Source organism: Oncorhynchus nerka, linkage group LG16 (assembly GCF_034236695.1).
Source record: "Oncorhynchus nerka isolate Pitt River linkage group LG16, Oner_Uvic_2.0, whole genome shotgun sequence".
In the NCBI taxonomy this organism is placed as follows: Eukaryota; Metazoa; Chordata; class Actinopteri; order Salmoniformes; family Salmonidae; genus Oncorhynchus; species Oncorhynchus nerka.
Genome location: NC_088411.1, coordinates 23,673,187 through 23,700,899, shown reverse-complemented (window position 1 = coordinate 23,700,899; position 27,713 = coordinate 23,673,187). Strand labels below are relative to the sequence as shown.

At 44.2% G+C, this 27,713-nt stretch overlaps 1 protein-coding gene across 8 annotated transcripts in view; it reads right to left on the bottom strand.

Annotated features, from left to right (window-relative positions):
- Window positions 1-27,713, bottom strand: part of sdk2b (sidekick cell adhesion molecule 2b) — a 503,042-nt gene that overhangs the window by 14,238 nt on the left and 461,091 nt on the right. The window contains exons 29-44 of one of the 8 annotated variants that reach the window (XM_065002523.1): window positions 27,317-27,511; window positions 26,444-26,645; window positions 26,016-26,119; window positions 25,381-25,451; window positions 23,041-23,176; window positions 22,560-22,616; window positions 21,784-21,885; window positions 20,917-21,032; window positions 20,557-20,743; window positions 19,234-19,371; window positions 18,524-18,730; window positions 18,176-18,301; window positions 16,908-17,072; window positions 16,488-16,628; window positions 15,244-15,406; window positions 7,024-7,165 (exon numbers count right to left, since the gene is read on the bottom strand). In XM_065002523.1, coding sequence (XP_064858595.1) covers window positions 7,024-7,165; window positions 15,244-15,406; window positions 16,488-16,628; window positions 16,908-17,072; window positions 18,176-18,301; window positions 18,524-18,730; window positions 19,234-19,371; window positions 20,557-20,743; window positions 20,917-21,032; window positions 21,784-21,885; window positions 22,560-22,616; window positions 23,041-23,176; window positions 25,381-25,451; window positions 26,016-26,119; window positions 26,444-26,645; window positions 27,317-27,511 — 2,252 coding nt within the window. The remainder of the gene's footprint in view (window positions 1-7,023; window positions 7,166-15,243; window positions 15,407-16,487; window positions 16,629-16,907; window positions 17,073-18,175; window positions 18,302-18,523; window positions 18,731-19,233; window positions 19,372-20,556; window positions 20,744-20,916; window positions 21,033-21,783; window positions 21,886-22,559; window positions 22,617-23,040; window positions 23,177-25,380; window positions 25,452-26,015; window positions 26,120-26,443; window positions 26,646-27,316; window positions 27,512-27,713) is intronic. The other 7 variants (XM_065002524.1, XM_065002525.1, XM_065002526.1 and 4 more) reach the window with 7 other exon arrangements.

Genomic DNA, 27,713 nt, shown 5'->3' with positions numbered 1-27,713 from the left:
CAGTATCTCTACTTGCACATTCATCGTCTGCACATCTATTACTCCAGTGTTTAATTGTTAAATTGTAATTACTTCGCCATTACGGCCTATTTATTACCTTACCTCCCTAATCTTACCTCATTAGCACACACTGTATATACATTTTTTCTATTGTGTTATTGACTGTACGTTTGTTTATTCCATGTGTAACTCTGTATTGTTGTTTGTATCACACTGCTTTGCTTTATCTTGGCCTACCTGGGTAAATAAAGGTTGAAAAAATATATTTTAAAAAATTGCTAATGACTTGAAGGAAACTGTCCTGAAAAAGATGTCTTAGGAAAAAAAAGAGATGGAATAACACTCAAAATAGGTCAGAGATGTCGTTCCCATAGCAACGATAAAAACATTCCCAAACCAGAAACCGTGGATTGATGGCAGCATTCGCGTGAAACTGAAAGCGCGAACCACTGCTTTTAATCAGGGCAAGGTGTCTGGTAATATGTCCGAATATAAACAATGCAGCTATTCCCTCCCCAAGGCTATTAAACAAGCTAAGCGTCAGTACAGAGACAAAGTGGAATCTCAATTCAATGGCTCAGACACAAGAGGCATGTGGCAGGGTCTACAGTCAATCACGGACTACAAGAAGAAACCCAGCCCAGTCACGGACCAGGATGTCTTGCTCCCAGGCAGACTAAATAACTTTTTTGCCCGCTTTGAGGACAATACAGTGCCACTGACACGGCCTGCAACGAAAACATGCGGTCTCTCCTTCACTGCAGCCGAGGTGAGTAAGACATTTAAACGTGTTAACCCTCGCAAGGCTGCAGGCCCAGACGGCATCCCCAGCCGCGCCTCAGAGCATGCGCAGACCAGCTGGCCGGTGTGTTTACGGACATATTCAATCAATCCCTATACCAGTCTGCTGTTCCCACATGCTTCAAGAGGGCCACCATTGTTCCTGTTCCCAAGAAAGCTAAGGTAACTGAGCTAAACGACTACCGCCCCGTAGCACTCACTTCCGTCATCATGAAGTGCTTTGAGAGACTAGTCAAGGACCATATCACCTCCACCCTACCTGACACCCTAGACCCACTCCAATTTGCTTACCAAATAGGTCCAGACGATGCAATCTCAACCACACTGCACACTGCCCTAACCCACCTGGACCAGAGGAATACCTATGTGAGAATGCTGTTCATCGACTACAGCTCGGCATTCAACACCATAGTACCCTCCAAGCTCGTCATCAAGCTCGAGACCCTGGGTCTCGACCCGACCTGTGCAACTGGGTACTGGACTTCCTGACGGGCCGCCCCAGGTGGTGAGGGTAGGCAACAACATCTCCTCCCGCTGATCCTCAACACGGGGGCCCCACAGGGTGCGTTCTGAGCCCTCTCCTGTACTCCCTGTTCACCCACGACTGCGTGGCCATGCACGCCTCCAACTCAATCATCAAGTTTGCGGACGACACAACAGTGGTAGGCTTGATTACCAACAACGACGAGACGGCCTACAGGGAGGAGGTGAGGGCCCTCGGAGTGTGGTGTCAGGAAAATAACCTCACACTCAACGTCAACAAAACTAAGGAGATGATTGTGGACTTCAGAAAACAGCAGAGGGAACACCCCCCTATCCACATCGATGGATCAGTAGTGGAGAGGGTAGCAAGTTTTAAGTTCCTCGGCATACACATCACAGACAAACTGAATTGGTCCACTCACACTGACAGCGTCGTGAAGAAGGCGCAGCAGCGCCTCTTCAACCTCAGGAGGCTGAAGAAATTCGGCTTGTCACCAAAAGCACTCACAAACTTCTACAGATGCACAATCGAGAGCATCCTGGCGGGCTGTATCACCGCCTGGTACGGCAACTGCTCCGCCTCAACCGTAAGGCTCTCCAGAGGGTAGTGAGGTCTGCACAACGCATCACCGGGGGCAAACTACCTGCCCTCCAGGACACCTACACCACCCGATGTTACAGGAAGGCCATAAAGATCATCAAGGACATCAACCACCCGAACCACTGCCTGTTCACCCCGCTATCATCCAGAAGGCGAGGTCAGTACAGGTGCATCAAAGCTGGGACCGAGAGACTGAAAAACAGCTTCTATCTCAAGGCCATCAGACTGTTAAACAGCCACCACTAACATTGAGTGGCTGCTGCCAACACACTGTCATTGACACTGACCCAACTCCAGCCACTTTAATAATGGGAATTGATGGGAAATGATGTAAATATATCACTAGCCACTTTAAACAATGCTACCTTATATAATGTTACTTACCCTACATTATTCATCTCATATGCATATGTATATACTGTACTCTAGATCATCGACTGCATTCTTATGTCACTAGCCACTTTAACTATGCCACTTTGTTTACTTTGTCTACATACTCATCTCATATGTATATACTGTACTCGATACCATCTACTGTATGCTGCTCTGTACCATTACTCATTCATATATCCTTATGTACATATTCCTTATCCCCTTACACTGTGTATAAGACAGTAGTTTTGGAATTGTTAGTTAGATTACTTGTTGGTTATCACTGCATTGTCGGAACTAGAAGCACAAGCATTTCGCTACACTCGCATTAACATCTGCTAACCATGTGTATGTGACAAATAAAATTGGATTTGATTTGATTTGGAAATCACATTGACCTCATCATCCTAGAGGTCAAACTCTCAACACCCAGGGATAAAGACGAGCTTCTTTATGGAGACAGAGATACAGAAGGTGTGGAGTCAAAGTGACATACAGTATTCTCTGAGAAAATCTCTAGACTTCTCAGAAGACTCGTTGTCCTAGAATACACAAAACAAAAATATAAACACAACATGTAAAGTGTTGGTCCCATGTTTCATGAGCTGAAATAAAAGATCCCAGAAATGTTCCATACGCACAAAAAGCTTATTTCTCTCAAATGTTGTGCACAAATATGTTTACATCCCTGTTAGTGAGTATTTCTCCTTTGCCAAGATAATCCATCCACCTAACAGGTGTAGCATATAAAAAAGCTGATTAAACGGCATGATCATTACACAGGTGCACCTTGTTCTGGGGACAATAAGGCCACTCTAAAAGGTGAAATTTTGTCACACAACACAATGCCACAGATGTTTCATGTTTTGAAGGAGTGTGCAGTTGGCATGCTGAGTGCAGGAATGTCCACCAGAACTATTGCCAGATAATTGAATGTTAATGCTCTTCTATATCCGCCTCCAACTTCGTCTTAGAGAATTTCTCAATACGTTCAACCGGCCTCACAACCGCAGACCACGTGTAACCACGCCAGCCCAGGACCTCCACATCTGGTTACTTTACATGCAGGATTGTCTGAGACCAGCCACTGAACAGCTGATGAAACGGAGGAGTATTTATGTCTGTAATAAATAATAAATCCCTTTTGTTGGGGAAAACTCATTCTGATTGGCTTGGCCTGGCTGCTCAGTGGGTGGGTCTGGCTCTCAAGTGGGTGGGCTTATGCCCTCCCAGGCCCACACATGGCTGCGCCCCTGCCCAGTCATGTGAAATCCATAGACCTAAGAAATTTATTTCACTTGACTGATTTCCTGATAGGAACTGTAACTCTGTTGTTGCATGTTGGGCTTATATTTTTGTTCAGTATAGATGGGGGCAAGAGTGGAATGCATAGTTGGGTCTTCAGTGCTGTTCTAGCTGTCAGACTCTTGTGAACTTTATCTTGGGAATTGGGGTTAAAGAATCTCCCATAACCCTATCACCTTGAGAGAGAGAAAAGAGAGAGAGAGAGAGAGAGACAGAGAGAGAGAGAGAGAGAGAGAGAGAGAGAGAGAGGTGACCCTTTGTCATGTAGTTATGGATCATAACAGAAAGGGAGGATGGGGGGTGCACTATTTCCCTCTCTTCACTGTTACAGTGAGCACAGCAGGAACCCCAGGCAGCAGACAAACACTAGGACAGTACAGAGGGAGGAGGATGAGGTATGTTTGTGTGTGTTTATGCGCTCGTATAAGTGTGTGTCCGTGTGTGTGTATGATTATAAAAAATTGATTGCGGAATCCCCTTAAATCCAGCTGTACATCATTTGAGACAGGGATTTAGTGTGACTACAGAGTTTTAATCCCCCTCTGAACACACACTGCTGTTGTTTAGGATGCACATATTCATCAGAGAGTACTGACAGATTTGGCTCTGGGCTATTGTCTGAAAATGTAACATTGCTGTCTCAGTATAAATGTCTAACATCAGAAATATATGTAAGGAATTATAGTATTTTATTGTCAAGTATTTCCTCTGTTTCTCTCTCTCTCTCAAGTCAATTCAAAGGGGCGTTTACTGGCATGGAAACGTGTTTACAAAGGGGCGTTATTGGCATGGAAACGTGTTTACAAAGGGGCGTTATTGGCATGGAAACGTGTTTACAAAGGGGCGTTATTGGCATGGAAACGTGTTTACAAAGGGGCGTTATTGGCATGGAAACGTGTTTACAAAGGGGCGTTATTGGCATGGAAACGTGTTTACAAAGGGGCGTTATTGGCATGGAAACGTGTTTACATTGCCAAAGCAAGTGAAATACAAAACAAAAGTGAGAAGACACAAAACAGCATTTCATTAATATAATCTTTCTCTATCTTTTTATGTTCTAGCATACTCACATCCTATTCTATTTTTGTTTGGTTCCAGGAAGTGACATCATATGACTTAATAATAGCATTTTAATAATGCTACAGACGAACCCTCGGAGTAGTTCCAGTCAAAACAATCATCTGCGTTGTTATGGGAGACAATCATAACACAGCAGACGTTTTTCAATGTGGTGTCTATGTCTCAGCTCCAGTAACACACAACGTCCATGGGTGGAGAACACACAGATATGTTCTTTCCTCTCCCATGATGAAGCATCACACTGGTTGAGTTTCAAATGGCACTCTATTCCCTCTATAGTGCACTACTTTTGAAATGGGGCAATAAGGCACTACAAAAGGAATAGGGTGCCATTTGGGATGCAGACATTATCTTCAAACCATCTCCCATCGCCTCAGAGATGAGCTCATTCCATTCTCTACCGCTGGTCTCTATGCAGAGTGTCACACACACAGACACACAGAGAAACGGTGACACTTGACTGAACAAACCGCCTAAGTCAACACGGTCTCCTGGCTTCTGGAGACTGTTTGTCTTGTCTACCTGCAGACAGTCCCGGCACAGTTGTGGTGGCCTGGTTGCCACGACAACCCCACATTAACTTCTTCTTCTTCCAAATCCCTTCTTAAGAGGAAGACAATAGCCAATTTATACCTGCCACTGGAGGCCCATAGGGCTTAATGGAGACAGCCCCAACCCCAACCCAACACTGAACAGAGCTGATAGCCTGGGGTTGTGTGTGTGTGTGTGTGTGTGTGTGTGTGTGTGTGTGTGTGTGTGTGTGTGTGTGTGTGTGTGTGTGTGTGTGTGTGTGTGTGTGTGTAAGCTGATGGCCTGGAGTTATCCGCTCAATAAAACTTCAAAAGGAGCATCACATTCCTGGTCATCTGGGTGATGATATGCTGTCAGAGGGGATGGCAGGGGAACCGCGGGGCTAAGAGGAACAGGCTCTCCAATCCCATCAAATGTGACTCCTGTCTGGCCCCCTTAAGTCTGGGGTGGTGGCAGGGGTTGTTGGAGGGCTGGAGGGCTAGATATGGCTACTGTATTTGAACTTGTTTGACAATACAGGGGTGTGGAACGGTAGATATGTCAGCCCGATGATGACATGTAAAAATGGCTCACATTGGAGGATGTTTTGGTTGTAGGGAAAGATCCTGTCCGTAGCAGTTCATTGGGTGGGAGATTTCTCCATTGATGTGAAAGAAGCTAAGCTCTTGATAAGGTGGAGAGAGACTTCTGGCTCTTTGGAATTCACACTGGAATGGATTTCGTAGAAACAGAATCCCAAATGGCAACCTATTCTCTTTATAGTGCACTACTACAGTGCCATAGAGCTCTGGTCAAAAGGAGTGCACTATATAGGGAATAGAGTCCTATATAATTTGGGAAAGCTAGAGTAAAAAATTCCAAGATGAAAGAAAACATAGAAGGAAGGCTGATACCAGGGGAATTTAGAACCGCTTCCCCCTCACTTTCATCTGACTGCCATCAAAACCAGACTACCGACCACAGGGTTTTCACACAAACCACAAGAGCAGAGTACAGGTGGGAAAGAGCGTGAACAAAGACAGCAACAAGGGGATCAGTATAGACACAGGGGAAAACGAGCCAGCCAGGAAAAAGATCAAAATGAAAAGTGAGATAAAAATTTAATTTGAGATCTGAGGGATAAAGAGAGAGGGAGATAAAGAGAGAGTGAGATAAAGAGAGAGAGGAGAAGCAGAGAGAGAGAGAAAGATGAGAGAGAGGAAGCGAGAGAGACATCCAGTCCATTGATGAAAGCTGTTCATTGGGCCCCAGCCCTGTCTGTCCCTCTGATTCAGCAGATGCCAACAGCAGACTGGGACCGGTATTGAAGGGCATTATGGGTAACGGTTGCCCAAGATGAGGACAGGGCTGTGGAAGGAATCCAGTCTGGGCCTGAGAAAGCAGCCGACACTCCAGTCTGTGTGTGTATGTGTGCATGTCCATCCTCTGTGCTTGATTCCGACCACCACCAGCGCTGGGCACTGGCCACTGGCCCTACTCCCAGAACCTGCCTCCAGCTCAGACTGACAGCCCCATAGAGACCAGGAGAGACATGGGACACATTTCACATCCAAACCTATCAATGCCCTGAGTGTGCTCACAGACAAGGTTACATTCGATCACAACCAGGCGCCTGGATGAGGCACTGAGCCAATCACTCCGGCGTGCTGTTTCCTTTAGGTACAGATCTGGGATATAGCTGCTCCTCCCCCAGGCCTAATCTTAACCATTAGTGGGGGAAATTCTGATGCCCCACCCCTAGATCCACATAGCATCAATGTGAAGGTGAGGTGCAGAGGGATTCAATATGTTGACAGACAGACAGTGTGACAGACAGTGAGATGGGAGACGTTAAGAGTAGTAGTACATACTGTTGGTACCTGAGAGTCTGATATCTCAGATGGTTTCTCGGTCAGGCTGCTGGTCTCAGCTGGGATCAGATCGTTGTACTTGGTGGTGCTCAAATCCTCATCAGAGTAGTTTAGACTGCCTGGGCTGGGCCGAGGAGGAGACCTGAGGAGACAGGACCATATTTATGTATATTTATATATATATACACAGTGGGGCATTTGTGCAAGTTCCACCAATTGTGCAAGTTCTCCCACTTAAAAAGATGAGAGAGGCCTGTAATTTTCATCATAGGTCCACTTCAACTATGACAGACAAAATGAGAAAAAAATCCAGCTTGGTTTGAAGAAATCAACTGTGGGAGCAATTATTAGGAAATGTAAGACATACAAGATCACTGATAATCTCCCTCGATCTGGGGCTCCACGCAAGATCTCACCTCAACCACACGGGGGGACCTAGTGAATGACCTGTAGAGAGCTGGGACCAAAGTAACAAAGCCTACCATCAGTAACACACTACGCCGCCAGGGACTCAAATCCTGCAGTGCCAGACGTGTCCCCCTGCTTAAGCCAGTACATGTCCAGGCCCGTCTGAAGTTTGCTAGAGAGCATTTGGATGATCCAGAAGAAGATTGGGAGAATGTCATATGGTCAGATGAAACCAAAATAGATATTTTTGGTAAAAACTCAACTCGTCGTGTTTGGAGGACAAAGAATGCTGAGTTGCATCCAAAGAACACCATACCTACTGTGAAGCATGGGGGTGGAAACATCATGCTTTGGGGCTGTTTTTCTGCAAAGGGACCAGGACGACTGATCCGTATAAAGGAAAGAATGAATGGGGCCATGTATCGTGAGATTTTGCGTGAAAACCTCCTTCCATCAGCAAGGGCATTGAAGATGAAACGTGGCTGGGTCTTTCAGCATGACAATGATCCCAAACACACCACCCGGGCAACAAAGGAGTGGCTTCGTAAGAAGCATTTCAAGGTCCTGGAGTGGCTTAGCCAGTCTCCAGATCTCAACCCCATAGAAAATCTTTGGAGTGAGTTGAAAGTCTGTGTTGCCCAGCAACAGCCCCAAAACATCACTGCTCTAGAGGAGATCTGCATGGAGGAATGGGCCAAAATACCAGCAACAGTGTGTGAAAACCTTGTGAAGACTTACAGAAAATGTTTGACCTCTGTCATTGCCAACAAAGGGTAAATAACAAAGTATTGAGATAAACTTTTGTTATTGACCAAATACTTATTTTCCACCATAATTTGCCCAAAAAATTCATTAAAAATCCTACAATGTGATTTTCTGGATTTTTTTCTCATTTTGTCTGTCATAGTTGAAGTGGACCTATGATGAAAATTACAGGCCTCTCTCATCTTTTTAAGTGGGAGAACTTGCACAATTGGTGGCTGACTAAATACTTTTTTGCCCCACTGTATATATATATATACCGTAAAATGAAACCATCAAGTGATCGATTTTAAACAAATACATGCTGTCATCGAATAACCCCATGCCATGATTAGATAGTGAAAAAACACACCAATCTCTTTCATAAGATTTTAAACAATACAAGCTAATTTACCAACATTTCTGAAAATGGATATATAGCGTTTTGGAAACAGAAAGTTCCATCCTCTTTAGCAACTTGTATTAAATCACTAAAGAAATCCTGTTCACACATCAGAGTGACATGGCACAGAGAAACTGCATGAAAGGAACCAGGGAAACAGTTGAAGGATACACACTGATGATCAGTGAAATGTACTGAACTGTCTGTCTCCAGGCACTTAACACTAATAGTCTACTTTCAAGGGATAAAAATACTGTTCCCTCTAATATCTGATGGAGACACTACATTCACTTTTTATTTGGGTAGTGGTGGGTAGGGGGCAGGGGGGTATGGTGGGGTTGTTTATTATCAGGATCATGGGACAGCCATTAGATCCCAGCCTGCCTGCATTCAGTATGAATCATCTCTTCTGATTAAACACTGTGGGCTGCAATGGCAGGCACAGTTAGCCTTGTGACCAACTCATGAATTGAACCCTTATGGAATGGAGGAGCTCACTGCATAGGCAGAAACCCCCATGCAGTCTCACATAGGAAGGCTCAGGATGTGTAGGTTAGGTTATTGTTCGTTCTCTTGTGTAAGTTATCATCCATATGAATCCATGTAGGAGTCAACAGCCATGTTTCATGGGTGACACTTTAAAAACCTCTCCATTCATAGATAAGTGTGGAGTGGAGGTTTACAAGGGCACGATTTATGAGTATGGAGTGAGGGATCTTTATGAGCAGTGGAGTGAGTGAATAAGTGTAGTGGATAGGGTCAAGGGGAGGGTATTGAGAATGCTTGTTATGAGAGCGAGAAGGGGAGAGAGAGAGACCTCACAACACCCACAAGTGGTGCCCTCAGAACAGCTCTCTCAAAGCACTCAAGGGTTCTTCTTAAAATTTGCTGAAAAAAAGATGGCTTTGCGTTCTGCATAAATTCCTCCACATTGTCCTCCCTCTGTCCCTAAGCCTGTTAAACAATCAGACATCTGTTTTTGTTGACTGGCCCTGGTTGGTTTGGCCGGGACAGCCTCTCTCAATCTCTCTCTCCCTCACTGTCTGTCTCTCTCTCTCCCTCAGGCCACACCAAACTGTTCAGTTTTACAGTCCAAAATCAACCTTATTTTGCACAAGTATTTCTTCCACAAATATTTTGTTTAGAGGTTGAGGGCATTCCCAAAACCAAACTTTGAAACCTAGACTTTCAAATCTCTTATTCCCAAACATTTGACAAAAGTAATGTACATGTATTTATTTTTTGTCCTTCTGTATCAGGGGCTCTGTAATTGACACATTGTGTGTGTGTGTGTGTGTGTGTGTGTGTGTGTGTGTGTGGTGTGGGGGGTGGGGGGTAATCACGAGCGTGGTGCTAACAAATTTGAACTAAATCCCGACCCTTTAGGGAAATCACGGAGAGAGCTGCAATTCAATTCCATCTAATACTGTTAATAATTTGTAACAAGATTACATTTAATACACTTGGATACAGGAGTGAAATGAGCACAATGGTAATCTATTCATGTATTATTGACATTTTCTATAAGTTAAAGGTCATGAACAGTCCAAATAATGTTTTTCTTGAAATTGGATGATGTTTGAAGGAAACCAGCTCAAAGTATATAAAATGACTGTTGCTTCTACATTGATAAAGTTTGATCATAAAGTTACTGGTCTCCTCCCGCATGTCAAACACTTGCATTCATTATTAAGGAGACAAGGTGACATCACCTTAACTCTCATTGGAATACACAAATGGTAACATGATATTCTCTTCCCTAATTTAAATAAGTACAGCCTTATAACCAACATCACAGAAGGCGTGTTTGCAGAGGGTTGTGGTTTATATAGCTAGATACTCTACTCTCCAATATATGACTAAGTTGTCAGCAAATATAATTAAAAGTTTACCCCATTCATCTATGGCAAAGATACTTCAGTGTTTACTCTTTCATCTCTTTCATCTGTGTCTGGTGTTACTAGCTAGCTAGGTCTTCATCTGTGTCTGGTGTTACTAGCTAGCTAGGTCTTTATCTGTGTCTGGTGTTACTAGCTAGCTAGGTCTTCATCTGTGTCTGGTGTTACTAGCTAGCTAGGTCTTCATCTGTGTCTGGTGTTACTAGCTAGCTAGGTCTTCATCTGTGTCTGGTGTTACTAGCTAGCTAGGTCTTCATCTGTGTCTGGTGTTACTAGCTAGCTAGGTCTTCATCTGTGTCTGGTGTTACTAGCTAGCTAGGTCTTCATCTGTGTCTGGTGTTACTAGCTAGCTAGGTCTTCAGCCAGCATGGAACAAAAGGGGGGAAGGGTCATTGAAAACTCAGAGGCAGTTGTCAAGTCAACACATCCGTCAGTGCTGCTGTGAACTGCATCACAAGAGATATGCAAAGTGTGAAATGTATGTAAAAAAATCATTGAAAAAAGGATATAATTGATGCAATTTCCATGTTGTTTGAGTTGCTTTGTGTATCACCAAATTTGCTTGAGATGATTTTACTGCAACACCGCTCACTGCCTCCAAGTTGTTTAACAAGAGCTGTCATGAACATAAGCTCCCGCCAACTCAGCCTGTCTTTTCAAACTTCCTGGTCGTTAGCCATGAGAGTAAAAGTACTTTTCAGAAAGGGGAGTTCAGGACCTTTCATTTTGGCCCATAAATGGCTGTTAGTAGATCCTTGATCCTATAACCTCCAACACTGTGACCTTGCTGACAGCCCTGTTAGATAGAGGAGGACACACAGTCACTAATGAAGGACTGCACTGCTTGATAAGCGATACAAGTTGCAACATTAGTTGCAACATTCTCCTTGCTCCTCCAAATAAGGTCCGGATCATGTTGAGCTAGCTCAGGTCTCCCCTGTCACATCCCAGCTGTCTGGAACCTGGACAACGCTAACATCCATCTTCCTGGAGCCGTTGGATGAATTGCTGAGCAAGTCTGCTGTCCATTTGCTGTTGGATCAGAGCCTATCCCAGCCCGGCCCAAGTCTGATGTCTGTCTGCTGTTGGATCAGAGCCTATCCCAGCCCGGCCCAAGTCTGATGTCTGTCTGCTGTTGACCTTAAAGTCCCCAGACTGACATAGACAAGACAAGTCTGATGTCTGTCTGTTGTTGACCTTAAAGTCCCCAGACTGACATAGATAAGACAAGTCTGATGTCTGTCTGCTGTTGACCTTAAAGTCCCCAGACTGACATAGACAAGACAAGTCTGATGTCTGTCTGCTGTTGACCTTAAAGTCCCCAGACTGACATAGACAAGACAAGTCTGATGTCTGTCTGCTGTTGACCTTAATGTCCCCAGACTGACATAGACAAGACAAGTCTCCCTTCGTCATTTAGATAAAAAGCAGTTCACTGTGTAATAAAAATGTCAACACAAACTCTCAATGACAAACCTGTAACTTTGTCCCATCACATTCTCCCCTCTGCAGTAAGATCTATACAAATCTCCACTACTAATTCAAATTGCTTTCAAATTGCTTATTGGTCCTGGGCTAATCTCACGCACTAGATGTTACAACAAGATGCAGATACACATTGGGCTGGTTCCACAATAGTCTCTCCTGTGATAAAGGACTAGTTCCACAAGATTAGTGATGGCTGGGATAGCCCTGCTATGAGCAGACAGGGTTAAGGAGGGAATGTGAAGAAATGTTATTGTCGGCCCTGTGGGAGATTATGATAAACTGCCTGTTTAACAATTCAGAGGAAGCTCTGCTCAACAGGCCCACTCCTCCCTCCCTCCCTCCCTCCCTCCCTCTCTTCCCCCATCACTCAGACGCTCATCCACTGTTGAGTGAGTGAGGTGTGAAATATTTAACAGTTCTCAAATGTAGAGAGGGGTAGTAGCACACTCTTTACCCTCTCGTAAACCACCAAAATAAATGAACATTATTTATCCTTTATTAAACTAGGCAAGTGAATTAAGAACAAATTCTTATTTACAATGACGGCCGACCAAAAGGCAAAAGGCCTCCTACGGGGATGGGGGCTGGGGTTAAAAATGTTTAAAAATATATATATAGGACAAAACACACATCACGACAAGAGAGACAACACTACACAAAGAGGGACCTAAAACAACATCATAGCAAGGCAGCAACACATGACAACACAGCATGGTAGCAACACAACATGACAACATGGTAGCAACACAACATGGCAGCAGCACAACATGGTAGCAGCACAAAACATGGTACAAACATTATTAGGCACAGACAACAGCACAGAGGGCAAAAAGGTAGAGACAACAATACATCACGCAAAGCAGCCACAACTGTCAGTAAGAGTGTCCGTGATTGAGTCTTTGAATGAAGAGATTGAGATAAAACAGTCCAGTTTTTGTGTTTGTTGCAGCTTGTTCCAGTCGTTAGCTGCAGCGAACTGAAAAGACAAGCGACTCAGGGATGTGTGTGCTTTGGGGACCTTTAACAGAATGTGACTGGCAGAACGGGTGTTGTATGTGAAGGATGAGGGCTGCAGTAGATATCTCAGATAGGAGGGAGTGAGGCCTAAGAGGGTTTTATAAATAAGCATCAACCAGTGGGTCTTGCAATGGGTATACAGAGATGACCAGTTTACAGAGGAGTATAGAGTGCAGTGGTGTGTCCTATAAGGAGCATTGGTGGCAAATCTGATGGCCGAATGGTAAAAAAACATCTAGCCGCTCGAGAGCAGTTATTCCCTTCCTTACACCTCAGCTATGGGGAGTTCAAAGATAGCAGAGGTACATCTGAGCATTCCTCCTCTCACCCCTCCTCTCACTCCTTCTTCTCACCATTCTTCTCAACCCTCCTCTCACTTGGCTAGCTGGCTGCTCCTCAAAGGCCAGGGCACCTTTGATCCTTTCCCAAGGGCAAACACACACACACACACACCTCCCGGGGATCAAGGACAGGGCTAATTCCCCCGGGCACAGCATCAGAGCATCAGAGCATCGGAGCAGAGGGCACCTGGCTCTCCAGCTGGTTGTTGTGAGCTCGCTCGCCGTCAGTCCCAAATGGAGCCCTATTCCCTATTTAGTGCTCTACTTGGGATGCTCACACAGTCAGTCAGTCACACTCATCTTAATACTATCTCCTCTAACCTAATACCATTGCGCTGGCAATACTACACACACAATTACACACTCAACACAGAGCCTGCAATATACTGCAATGTGGTGGTCATTCCTAACGTACTGATAAAACACAGAAAGAAACAGTGAAAATACTAATTTCAATAGTGGCAATGCTGTGATCGCTCATAATATGGCAAGGCAATATGGATATACAAAGGGAGGGTATATTACTGCTGGAAACTTTCTAACGTTACCAGTAAACTACCAGGATTTTGGTAACTTGTACCTTGTTGGGTACTTCAGATGATTACAGGTGTCTTTAATTATCTCTGGCCCTCTGGGGCCCTCATCACATGTAAAATACATCAAATAATCAAAGAAGATGATTTTAGAATAATGACAAAGCTGTAAAACATGATCCTAAATATAAACCACTAGATTAGTGAATACCATTGGTGTTTAATATGAGGGTTTCAGCATGAAATGATCCTTTATATATTTTATTCAACCCTTTTTTTACTATGTTAATATGTCTTTGATGTAAATGTTTTGGCGTCAAACTGATGGCAATTGTGAAAAAAGTCGATAGTTGGAAGAGTTGCAGAGTTAATATGAATACCATTGTTGATTAGATGCTTTTTAAATGAATTAGTCTATTTTCTCTTGAACCATATGGTCTGTCCACTAGAAACTCATGGACAATATGGACACAGATATCCATATATATATATATATTCTTTAAAAAAATACTATATATGAATGCTTTCCAAGTAAAAATTACCATCAATTACCAAAATTATAGACATTTCTGGTAACTTTGGTAAATTAACAGTAGCTTTGCAACTGGGGTGATCATATAATGGAAAATAAAGGGTCATGGGTTTATAACTGTGACTCAATCCATATTCAGTCCCTCCTGAGTTTGGTCAGTTACCATTCAGATCACTGGTCCAAGGTGCCAGACAATGAGATTAACAGAGACAAGGTAATGAACTCATCAACAGTTAAGCTGTGGACAGTGGAATATTCCAGACCTGGGTTCAAATACTATTTAAAAATAATTTCAAATACTTTGGCTGGGCTTGATTGAGCTTGCCTGGTGCAATGGAATCAATAGAATAGTCACACAGGTACAGATCCTGCCCATCTGGCAAACTAGGCAAGCTAAAGCAAATGCTTAATGTTTTTGAAAGATTTTAAATAGTACTTGAACCCAGGTCTGTAATATACCACCTCATTAGAAAAAGCAGCAGTTTTCTGTGTGTACTGTTTTACAGTGGAAACAGAGCTTTATAGGAGTATCCATTCCAATCCATCACAGCATAAAGTCCTTTCCATCCAGCCATCAGCCTCAGTTGGACTTCTCAAGGCATGAGGTCATAGTGTTCCTCAATAATGACAAACACAGAACCATAATCATTAGTATTGTGTAACTATACAGTACCATAAACATATTCAAACCAGTCAATTTAATGGGATTTTGACAATAAGTCAGATGAACTCATGGATACCATTTTCATGTTTGCGTGCAGTTTGAAGGTAGTTGAAGGTAGTTTTGCAAACCATAGCTAACTAGCGTTAGCGCAATGCCTGGAAGTCTACCAGAACAGCTAGCATACTAGTTACTGACCTGGTGTAGACGCCGTTCTTACGGCAGAAAGAGTTCTTGACGGACAGCCGGCGGTTGTTGAGTTCCAGGGCGGGGAAGCGTCCCTCGTCCAGGCTGACCATATCTCCATGGGTCAGGGCATTACAGTTAGAGTTGTTCCCTGATGAACACACATAGGGAGACACTGTGTGACCACAGGCCAGAGGGATGGACGGACAGGCAGGTGGGGGTTAGTGATGCTGTGAAGAGGATGCATGGATGTTGTATTATGTATGTCATGTACAGTAGCCCACTCTAGTACTGTTTAAAAATATATATATTTTTAGGGGGTGGATCAGCTTTAGTACTGTTACTAATGTATGGTTGTGTCCCAAATGGCACCCTATGGGTCCTGATCAAAAGTAGTGCACTACATATGGAATAGGGTGCCATTTGGGACATACACTTTGAGTTCTATAGAAACACAAGAAGATGGCTCATGAATGGATGTTATGCATATGCTATGTTATGCACTCTACCACTACTACTGTTACTGCTGAGTTCTATAGAAACTAGAGTGACTGGAAATACCACAATGATGTCATCACCAGTATATTAGGTGAGTTTAGCCAGGCATCTAAACATAGATTCCAAGGGTCCAAACATATACTACCCCCCTCACACAGCAGACCCCTCCAAGGGCATCTGGCGGCAAAGCTGCCGTTCTGCAAACATTTAGTCACGATAACGAGCTGATTTGTAAACTTGCACCAGTCCAGTATTCCATGAGGGGGGTTAAAGGGGGTTTATGAGAGTATCTCTGTGTTAGAGAGCAGAGAAGGGAGGGAAGCGAGAGACGAGAGAGAAGGGAGAGAAGAGAAGAAAGGACCTCTTGTGTTTCAGACCCGTGGGTTGCCCCAGCCTGGCAGCCTGGCACTGGCAGCGCCACACAGCAGAGAGAAGTGCTGAGGCAGAGGAAATACCTGCTGATGTCAGAGAGGAGCAGACTGCACAACTAGATAGGCCCCCTACTATACTCCTCCTCTACAGATCACTGTCTCTTTCTCTCATTTCTCCCTGTCTCTCTCTCTGTCCACCACTTCTCCCTCTCTCTCCCCTTTACTTTCCCCTTCCTCTCTCTCCCCTTTACTCCCCCCGCAGGCTATATGCCAAAAGTAGACCACTGTAGAATAGAAATACAGAATCTTTGAGATAAAAAGCAATATAACAAAGACCTTGTTGTCTAGTAATATGATGCTGATCATGTCTTCCGCTCGACCTCTCACCTGATTCAGATTTCTTGGCGTACTTCTTGCTCTGTCCTCTGATGATAAGGATGAAGACCAGTAGAAGGATGAAGATGAGTCCCACGAGAGCCACCACCACAAGGAACCACCACTCCTCATAGAACGGTGCCACCTTTTTGGCTGGAGGAGAAGAACACAGGCAATATAACAACTGGACTAAACACAAGGACAGAGCAGGGAGCACTGACGCAAAGGAAGCTTCTGAAAACGATATATTTTCTGTTACACTGATTATTCTTAAATTCTATAAAACTAGGTAAGATTTTGTCATTGATTAACATGAAAACCCGACGCTCAATTACCATTGTGTCCCAAATGTCCCCCCTATGGACCCTGGTCAAAAGCAGTGCACAAGGGAATAGGGTGACATTTGGGACATAGATATATGAAATAACTCACCAGATATGGAGGCTGAGGGTGGACTAGGAGATCCGTAGCCGTAGTCGTTCACTCCAATGACCCGGAAGTCATAACTAACCCCTTGCTTCAGAATGTCCATGTTGAAGGTGTATGACGTCACTTCCTTTGGGATGTCCTTGATCAAGATATCCCACAAGCCTTCATCTGTTAGCAGAGTAGAAGAAGTAGAAGAAGGTTTTTGGATGAGTAGTAATCAAACATGAAAAAACTGCGGTAAACGAGACTGAAAGTAGTCATTATATAATCGATAGAAAAGCCCATTTAAAAGCCTATATGTTAGTATAAAACATAATCTGGCTATATCCAAGGTAATTCAAACCATATAAACATCATGCAATTCATATATTGTAAATCTCCCATACTGCTCTCTTGTCTTTGAGAGGTATACAACCGTATAAAAAGTCAGTAGGTATGATTCACAAGATGGAATATTATGGGATGTTTCATGTTTGCTTTTGTAATGGCTGCCAGAATCCATAAGGCCTAAGTGCTAATAACCATACATCTTCCGAGGAGTTTGACGTTTATGGAGTGCTCAAGAACATCAGCCAACACCAGAGTTCATTTAAAGTTTATGTCACTAGTGACGTAGTGAAGATATGAAGGGTAAAGTTCATCTGTAGTAGCGCCAGGAGTATTTTCCTGACAAGGAAAAACTGTGCCATAGTAACTAGTATTATGGACAGCTGAGTAGTCCTACTGATGTGGTTAGGCACAGGCTCACTCGTTATGCTACCAAGTGAATCTGCATGATACTTTCTTAACATCTGGGGCTCAGTGCCCCCTACTCCCATCCACCCATTCCTCAAGTCACCAGTGGTGTAATCCATCTCTCTCGATGTGCCTCCATCCATCATTCCTCTATTCCCGCTGTACAGCTGTCAATCACAGGCGAAACCTGACGTTACGTCTCAAGCTCCGATGCACCCCAATCAATACGCCATTAAAAGCATAGTGAGTCAACATCACCGTCTGTTGGGACCATATTGACACCCTGTTCTAAATCATATTATTCCTGTCGAAGCAAGTACCAAGCTGGGTTAACAGATTGCATGATTGGAAAGGATTGTGAACTGTGGATCCATCTGGAAGTATCCAATATGTCCACCGGCTCCAGAAATGAAAACTGTCCAGAACATAGTTCGCTGGAGATGTACCATTGAGGCCCTTTGCTCCACTAGAAGCTAAAAGTAATAAGTCAAGCAAGTGGAGTCCAGTCAAGTATGTCACGTGTTGGGTGTCTATACCTGAGGGTCTGGCCTCGATGACGTAGCGTGTGATAGGCGACCTCCCGGGGTCACCGTTAGCCCAGTGGATGGTCAGAGCTGAGCCGTAGCGAGAGATGAAGGGCTCTCCAGGGGGGCCGGGGGCTCCTGCATGGTGGTCAAAGGTTAGAGAAAGGTTGTAGGGTCAGGCAACCTCAATATACCTTCAAAATATTAGGGCATATTCAGGGCCTAAGCTTAACTTGAGATCCACACACTCTGGCATGTGTAAATCATTCATTGATGTCAATTAAGGATTTTACATAGAAGGTTGAGTTAAGTGTGCATATTGCAAGTCAGGATATGGGCCTCAGCTAGAGGTAGACAAACCTTCCCCAGGCCCCATGGTGATGTTAGCCTCCACCTCAGGCCCATAGGTGAACGTCTTTGCCCGGATCCTGAAGTTGTAGGTCACCCCGTCAGCCAGATCCTTGATCTTCATCCAGAACGGGGCCCCTTTGACGTCCACCGTCACTATCTTACTGACGCCTGGGGGGGAGGGGGAGTGAAGACAGTCGGCACAGGCCACGGTAGACTCTAGACAAACACACCACATTTAGAGTGGGGCTAATACCCAGGGACTGGGTATTACACACACACACACACACTGACACACATACAGACACAGGCACACTCCAACAGTTGTTGGGACATACATGGGAAATGAATGAAAAGGGTTAACATAGCAACATTATCAACTGATTCAGCATGCTATTTGGCGTCAACAAATGAAATAATGGCCACCACTCACTCAGCAATGGAAAAATATAGTTTTTCAATGTAGTTATTAGGTATGTTGATGTTTAGCCTACCCTCATACAGTGAGAGAGACTCAGGTTGTGTCCCAAATTACACTCTATTCCCCTATATAGGGCACTACTTTAGATAAGGGCCCATAGGTCCCACAGGGCCCTGGTCAAAAGTAGTGGACTACATAGGAATTGGGTGTAATTTGGAATGCATCCTCAGAGATGGGCATTAACTGTGAGTTGTCAGATGTGAGGTGGGATGCGTCGGACAGGTTGAGGGGGGTGTCTTACCGTCCACAGGGGTGCAGGGCTCGTAGACCAGCCGGTAGCCCTCCAGGATGCCGTTGGGGTAGGTGGGCTCACCCCAGGACACGTTGACTGAAGTAGTGGTCAGCTCACTGAAGTGGATGAAGCTGGGAGCGCTGGGGGCTGGAGGTCAGAGGACACACAGGTCAGAGGTTAGGGGGTCAGAGGAATGTACAGTTATATTTTGGATTGTGTACATTAGGATGGCCCTGTGATAGACTAGCGTCCAGGGGGTGTACTTGTACATCAAGCTGCCTCACACTACAGAAACAAGAGATAGGCTTCTGCTTCTATGACCCTTTCCGGCTCGCATTAGCCAAAGCCCTTTTTATTGTCTCAGCCTCTCGATTTTGAAGACGCAAAGTAATTTCAAAACTATTGATGATGTGCTGTTTGTTTGCTTTTAGAGTCATTTAATGTCCCCAGGGCATGACAGCCATCATGCCGTCAGGCTCCAGTAATAATAGGCTAGTGACATAAATGAGCTTGTGACACTACTACTGTACAAAGAACACAGCTCTCCTGTTCTCTTACATCGTTGAGTAGGACTATTTGTAACCCTCAAACACAGACTTCATTGTGTGATGATTCTCCTGCTATCAGCCCTGTGTATCTCTTCTCCTCCATCTCTTGCCCTCTCCTCAACACACTTGTCATTGCTTCCATCTATTCCATCTCTCGCCTAAAAGGTCAGAGCACATCCCCCCTCTGTGTCTTCCAACCCCTTTTGCGCCCTCCCCCTTGAGATATCAAACACAGCAAACTGCAAAAATGTTCCTTTTTTACAAGGGGATCAGATGATCAGAAACACATTTCTATAGTGACTGTACAGAAAGGAGGGGGGGGGGGTGATCTTTGGAGGGAAAAACAATCTGGTGACTGTCTTCTGTTGCTATTTAGATAACTGTGCCAGAGAGAAAGCATTTCCAAGAAACCACAGGAAGGAGCTTTGAGACAAAAAACAGAAAAAATATAGCCTCTAAACATTTTCATACCATCTCATACCAAACAAGACTGTCCAGGAAACCAGCGGATGAGCCTGAAACTGAGACTGAAAGAGGCCATTGATGGGGAACTGATGTTTATGCCGTGTGGTTTCTAACATTTCTGGCTTGGCATGCTGACAACAACATCATATAAAAGCTCACAGACAGAAACCCTTGGAATGTTTGAGGGTTGGAGGAGGAATTTGAATTTAAGTCAATAAAATTGCTTTCCTTTCATTTTAAGACCCAGACAACTCCTGTGGCTTTCTTTACATGGCAGTATACTGTTTACTGTACACAGTATACATGACAGTATGCTTACCAGCCTGCTGTGTGCGGCCCCTGGTCGGGGGGCTCCGGGGCCCGTCCCCAGCTGCGTTGAAGGGGGCCACACTTATCATGTAGGTGGTGTATCCAGTCAGGTTCTTCAGCTTGACCCCTCCCTCTGGCAAGAACAGGGTCCGCAGCCTTTCTGTCTCGTTCTTACGCTGGAGCTCCCAGAAGTACACCTGGAGGGAGGAGGAGATATGGGGAACAGACACATATTAGCTCATAGTAAAGATAGCCTTTACATCCCACTGTGATTAAAGAGTCACGCAGAAACGTCTAACTGTTATTACATTTGAATGACTTGAATGATTAAAATGATTAGAATTCTATGGTATGGAAACCTCCAACTTACCTTGTAGCCCTGGATGTCTCCGTTCTGAGTGTCCAATGGAGGAGACTCCCACGTCACATCCAGCTGGGTGGCCGTTGCTGTTTGGATGGCCACGTTCTGGGGTGGGGCAGTGGGTACTGTGAAAAAAAGGAGTAAAAATCTAGCAAAAAATCCAGGTAGAAACAAAACAGAAGAAATATCAGTGGAATCAGTTTGAGTGGGTTTTTCTCCTCACTGCTTCTGGAAACACTACTGTCTAGCTGCCTGTGTGTGGACTGATAGCTTTACAGATGAGAACAGGGAAAACTACTCTCACTTTATGCCCAGGCTCACACAGTCAAATTGAATAAAAACAAACTTATCCTGCAACCTGAACACATTTGTAAATGGTACCAATCCAATAAACATTTGCCAAGAGTAGCTCGACAAGCAGAATAATCCCCCTGCCTTCAGGGGGGTCAGATAGTCTATAGTTCTACTATTCTAGGTGGTCAGATAGTCTATAGTTCTACTATACTGGATAGTCTATAGTTCTACTATTCTAGGTGGTCAGATAGTCTATAGTTCTACTATTCTAGGTGGTCAGATAGTCTATAGTTCTACTATTCTAGGTGGTCAGATAGTTTATAGTTCTACTATACTGGGTGGTCAGATAGTCTATAGTTCTACTATACTGGGTGGTCAGATAGTCTATAGTTCTACTATACTGGATAGTCTATAGTTCTCCTATTCAGGTCCTCTGTTGAGGTAAGGATTGAAATGAGAGAGAGAGAGAGAGAGAGAGAGAGAGAGAGAGAGAGAGAGAGAGAGAGAGAGAGAGAGAGAGAGAGAGAGAGAGAGAGAGAGAGATTGTTGTGTGTAACCTCCCTACCTCACTGAGCGACTTACCTGCCTCTCCGACAAACACTTCCTGTGGTGTGCTAGTTGGTCCCTCCCCCATGACATTATAAACACTCATCCTGATCTCATAGCGCTTGTGTTTGCTCAGGTCTGGAGAACAAGGAACAACACTGACATTAACCAACAACCCACCATCACCCCAACATTTCTTTTCACCTTTATTTGAACAGGAAGGATCCTTGTAAGGGTGATCAATACATGCCAGAAAATACTTTTGTTGATTTTGTAAATATGTCTTATGCAGCAGTTAGAATCTATCCAAGGATGTAATTGAGTAGTTGTTGCGTAGTGGAAAGAAATACACTGAAAATATGTGACCGTCTGGTCTTGTGATGCTTGACAAAACAAATACAAGTATGTGAGCCCATAAACCTTGGACTGGACAAGCAAGTCTTCCTGGTGAATCCTATTGAAGATACAATATCCACATAGACAATAGACAAGGCGTCTTTAATTCAGGGCCCACACTGTGTTCTGTTTGAGCTCACTGTCAGAACAGACAAACAAATATGGTAACGACTTCATTAGATTTAGTCAACTCAATTTTCACTCTGCATTTCCTGACACACACAAGACAAGGCAGCTGGGTACATCATCTACATGGCTAGAGCTTACACACGGACTAACTTTCTTTTGCTTTATAACTAAACGAATGTGTGTGTGTGCCAGTGTGTGTGCCATCACTAGGGCACTGTGGTGTTCAGTGTGTATTTCATCAACAGTGAGACAGAGTGTGAAGCGTAGGCAGGCCTGTGAGGACTTACTATCCAGCTCATACTGGGTGAGAGAGGACTCGCTCAGGTTTCGCACGCTGTAGGGGGCTGTGAGGGAGCAGGTGAGGGGTCAAACATGAGTGTGAGAGGGGGCAGCCAGAAGAGAGAGGGCATGAGTAGAGGAGAGACATGTCATTGCGTTAATGCACTCTGTGACTACTCACACAGTTAGAGAAACCCACAATAATTTAATCAAAGAGAAATGATGTATCACACAGACAGAGCAGATATAACATAACAGCTCTACATTAAACAAAAGATAGGACTGATTATAACTGATTATAAGAGAGACTATAGAGTAAGATTTGCCATGCACAACCACAGAGTTACAGGAAGACAAGGAGGGCAGGTTATGTACATGTTCTGATGGAGTTCTGTGTGACCTTGTGCAGAGGTTGTAGAGGACTTGTGGAGAGGTTGATGTGAGGTTGTGGAAAAGTTACAAGGAGGTTGTGGGAAGGTTGTTACTCACAGGTGAGCTCGGCCCAGGTAGCAGAGGGGCTGTTGGCAGTGAGTACGGAGAAACTGCGGAGACGGTCGTACAGGAGCTCCCGGTACCGTATCCGGAAGCCCAGGAGGATACCGTTAATCTTCTCCTCAGACGGAGGCTGTGATGACGACACAATGTTAGACTACCATTAGGACATGTTCAACATAGTCTCTCTCACAGACAGTCATATTTACAAAGCTGAGCTAGCTAACTAGACATTTGATTAATTTCTTGAAGTTGAAGTTGGATGTTTACACACACTTAGGATGGAGTCATTAAAACTCATTTTTTAACCACTCCACAAATGTCTTGTTAACAAACTATAGTTTTGGCAAGTTGGTTAGGACATCTACTTTGTGCATGACACAAGTAATTTTTCCAACAATTGTTTACAGACAGATTATTTCACTTATAATTCACTGTATCACAATTCCAGTGGGTCAGAAGTTTACATACACTAAGTTGACTGTGCCTTTAAACAGCTTGGAAAATTCCAGAAAATGATGTCATAGCTTTAGAAGCTTCTGCTAGGCTAATTAACATCATTTGAGTCAAATTGGAGGTGTACCCTTGGATGTATTTCAAGGCCTACCTTCAAACTCAGTGACTCTGCCCGACATGGGAAAATCAAAAGAAATCAGCCAAGACCTCAGAAAAAGGCCTCCACAAGTCTGGTTCATCCTTGGGAGCAATTTCCAAATGCCTGAAGGTACCACGTTCATCTAGTACGCAAGTACAAACATCATGGGACCACTCAGCCATCATAACGCTCAGAAAGGAGACGCGTTCTGTCTCCTAGAGATGAACGTACTTTGGTGTGAAAAGTGCAAATGTATCCCAGAACAACAGCAAAGGACCTTGTGAAGATCCTGGAGGAAACAGGTACAAAAGTATCTATATCCACAGTAAAACAAGTACAATATCGACATAACCTGAAAGGCTGCTCAGCAAGGAAGAAACCGCCATAAAAAAGCCAGACTACGGTTTGCAACTGCACATGGGGACAAAGATTGTACTTTGGAGAAATATCCTCTGGTCTGATGAAACAAAAATAGAACTGTTTAGCCATAATGACCATGGTTATGTTTGGAGGAAAAAAGGGGAGGCTTGCAAGCCGAAGAACACCATCCCAACCGTGAAGCACAGGGGTGGCAGCATCATGTTGTTGGGGTGCTTTGCTGCTGGAGGGACTGGTGCACTTCACAAAATAGATGGCATCATGAGAGAAGAAAATGATGTGGATATATTGAAGCAACATCTCAAGACATCAGTCAGGAAGTTAAAGCTTGGTCACAAATGGGTCTTCCAAATGAAGAATTGCCCCAAGCACACTTCCAAAGTTGTGGCAAAATGGCTTAAGGACAACAAAGTCAAGGTATTGGAGTGACCATCATAAAGCCCTGACATCAATCCTATAGAACATTTGTGGGCAGAACTGAAAAAGCATGTGCGAGCAAGGAGGCCTACAAACCTGACTCAGTTACATCAGCTCTGTCAGGAGGAATGGGACAAACTTTACCCAACTTATTGTGGGAAGATTGTGGAAGGCTACCCGAAATGTTTGACACAAGTTAAACAATTTAAAGGCAATGCTACCAAATACTAATTGAGTGTATGTAAACTTCTGACCCACTGGGAATGTGATGAAAGAAATAAAAGCTGAAATAAATAATTCTCTCTACTATTATTCTGACATTTCACATTCTTAAAATAAAGTGGTGATCCTAACTGACCTAAGACAGGTAATTTTTACTAGGATTAAATGTCAGGAATTGTGAACAACTGAGTTAAAATATAATTGGCTAAGGTGTATGTAAACTTCCGACTTCAACTATAGCTTTTTATTTAAACACAATTGAAATGTGCATAAATTATTTCATGACTCCCCTGTAATTCCCCTTTGCCTCATCTCAGTTATGGTCGGCCCTCCTATGCACAACCACATGCAGTGTACAACAGGAATAAGATGAAGAGCTCATCCATGGTTGACTCACACAGAGAGAAATTCCACCGTCATAAAACACGAGACAGCAGGACCAGAAGAAAGGGTAAAGAGAGGAGAGTCTGGCAATAACCGCTTGGATGTCTAGATGTAAAACTCCTACAGGCGGTAACCTTTGAACTCTCCATCTCCCCTTTATGGTCTGCTAATTCAGGTGTTAGTGTTAGAGAGAGGAGAAGGGGGGCGGTGTGTGTTCCACTCAGTCTAAGTACACCCTATACACCTCGCTGCCCTCTCATTACCGCCCATTGACTGACAGATGACTGGGTTTTACTGAGGATAGGAAGACCGACACCAGGACCAATCACCACACTTCTTACCTGCCAGCGAATCAGCACAGATGTAGTTGTGTGTGGCGTGACAGAGAGGATTGTGGGGGCTTCGTCAGGGGCTGGAACAGGAGAGAAAACAGAGAAGACAGCTGAAGACGTGCAGCCCCAGGAGGAATGGTAGCAAAGGTCTACCACCCAGGCGCAAATGACTAACGCAGTGGTATTCACGGTGTACAAACACACAAAGAAAGAAACCACCTCACCCATTGATAAACAAGTCAAAAGGGTTGTTGGAATGATTTGCGGAAGGAACCTTTCTTTAGTTAAAGTTAGTTCTGCTTGGTTGACATTGTTTGGTTGTAAGTGTTTTTGTTGGAGTGTTCGGCTGGTCACACGGCAAACACAGATAGTGATGAACAAATGACCTATTCTACTGCCCATAACGTCCTCACCACAGCAATACGTTAAGTCACCCTGACATTCTATTCAGGGAGGGATTGGAACCCAGTACTGATGTGAAACATAAATGACAGACTCCCTGCCTACGAAATGGTTTATGGGTCAATGTGGCGCAATCAAGGACAATGAAGACCAAATCATGTGCGGATAATATGATCTTCACAAGGATCTTTGTTTTCAATGCAGTAAGATACGCCAAAGTGAAAAGAGGTTAAGTCTCTTACCGTCCTGTAGTGTCGTGATAGCTTCACTCTCCTCGCTGTATTCACTGTCTCCTATGTCATTGGTGGCCTTCACTCGAAACTGGTAGGAGGTGAAGGGCTTCAGCCTAGCATGAAGCGATGGAACATAAGACAACATCATTCTCAGTGACATTTTTCATGTGAAATTTTTCAACTATTCAACTTCCATCTAGGGCTAAGTGTAGCCTTTCCAAGCAAATCTCTAAAATTGGAAAACTTTTCTAAAATCTTTCCACTATGTCCCCCTGTTAGTGCACTAGGTAGGGTGCTAGGTAGGGTGCAAACTGTACCTGCCATCTATGTAGGAGCTGGCCTCGTGGGTGACCGAGGCAGAGTGGATAGTCCAGTTGCTACTGGTAGTGCACTAGGTCGGGTGCTGGGTAGTGTGCTAGGTAGGGTGCATACTGTACCTGCCAACTATGTAGGAGCTGGCCTCGTGGGTGACCGAGGCAGAGTGGATAGTCCAGTTGCTGTCGGGCAGTTCTCTCAGCTGCACGGTGTAGTAGCGGACCGGAGAGAGGCCATCGCTGCCTGGTTCCCATGACAACAACACACTGCGGGCCTGAACATCCTTCTGGGGCACCATGGGACGATTGGTGGGCTGGGGGCGAGCTGAGAGAGAGAGAGAGAGAGAGAGAGAGTTAACAACATGCCCATGTTCTTTGGTCGGTAACAGTTTTCAGGCCTCATTATAGTTATCTGCGTACGGGTTAAATAAATGACTTATACTATACTCAAAAGACAATTGCCTACAATACTCACTAACTTCAAGTGCTTGTATAAACACACAAAACAAATAGCTGATTACTGCAGATGTAACTGGGTGGAAAATAACTCATGTAAAACCTTTGTGCTGAATCTGTAAACCACTATCAGATGAGACGAGAGTTTCTTCTGAACTCGTTGGAATGCTCTGTTGTTTATTGTAAGTGACTGACAGAGCTGACTGACTCACCTCAGCCACTCTAGCATGTTGTGTCAACACTGAGAATATAAACCTGTCTGCACTCTAACACATGTAGACAATATTCTGTGGTATGCTCTATAAGTACAATAACTCACATGGAAACGTCACATAAAACTTCATCTAAGTACTCAAAATATACAATCATTTCTGTAATGTTCTATAAAGTACAATAACTCCCATACTAATGTTTTATACTACTTCTTCTTACAACGCATATTTCCATGTTTCCATAGTAACCTCCCTTTTTGGTACAATAGGTTATACACTAATGTGATACAATACTTCATCTGACATATGTTTCAATTCATATGTTTACCTCTCTTCTCGGTGGTGACCACCAGTGCCTCTGAGGCCTCTCCCCAGCCCTTGCGTGTCTGGGCTGTGATGCGGAACACATACATGGAATCTTTTTTCAGGCCCGTCACCATGTACTGACGAGCACTCGGGTTCAGCACGTCCACTGTGGCCGTGTTGCTGTTGCTCGAGTTCAAACGATACGTGATCTGATAGGCTGAGAGGAGGAGAAAGGAAACACACATGACAGGGGAGAGAGAGAGAGAGTCAGAAAGAAAAGCTATGATAAACTCCTTCAAATGTTCTTCAAAATGTCCCCTAAAAAAAGAAACAGGGACTCGGCATTGAAACGTGCTTCTGCCTGACACAAAAATGGCGGACAAAGGGATCAGGCTCGTTCCACGATGCTAGGTCCAAAG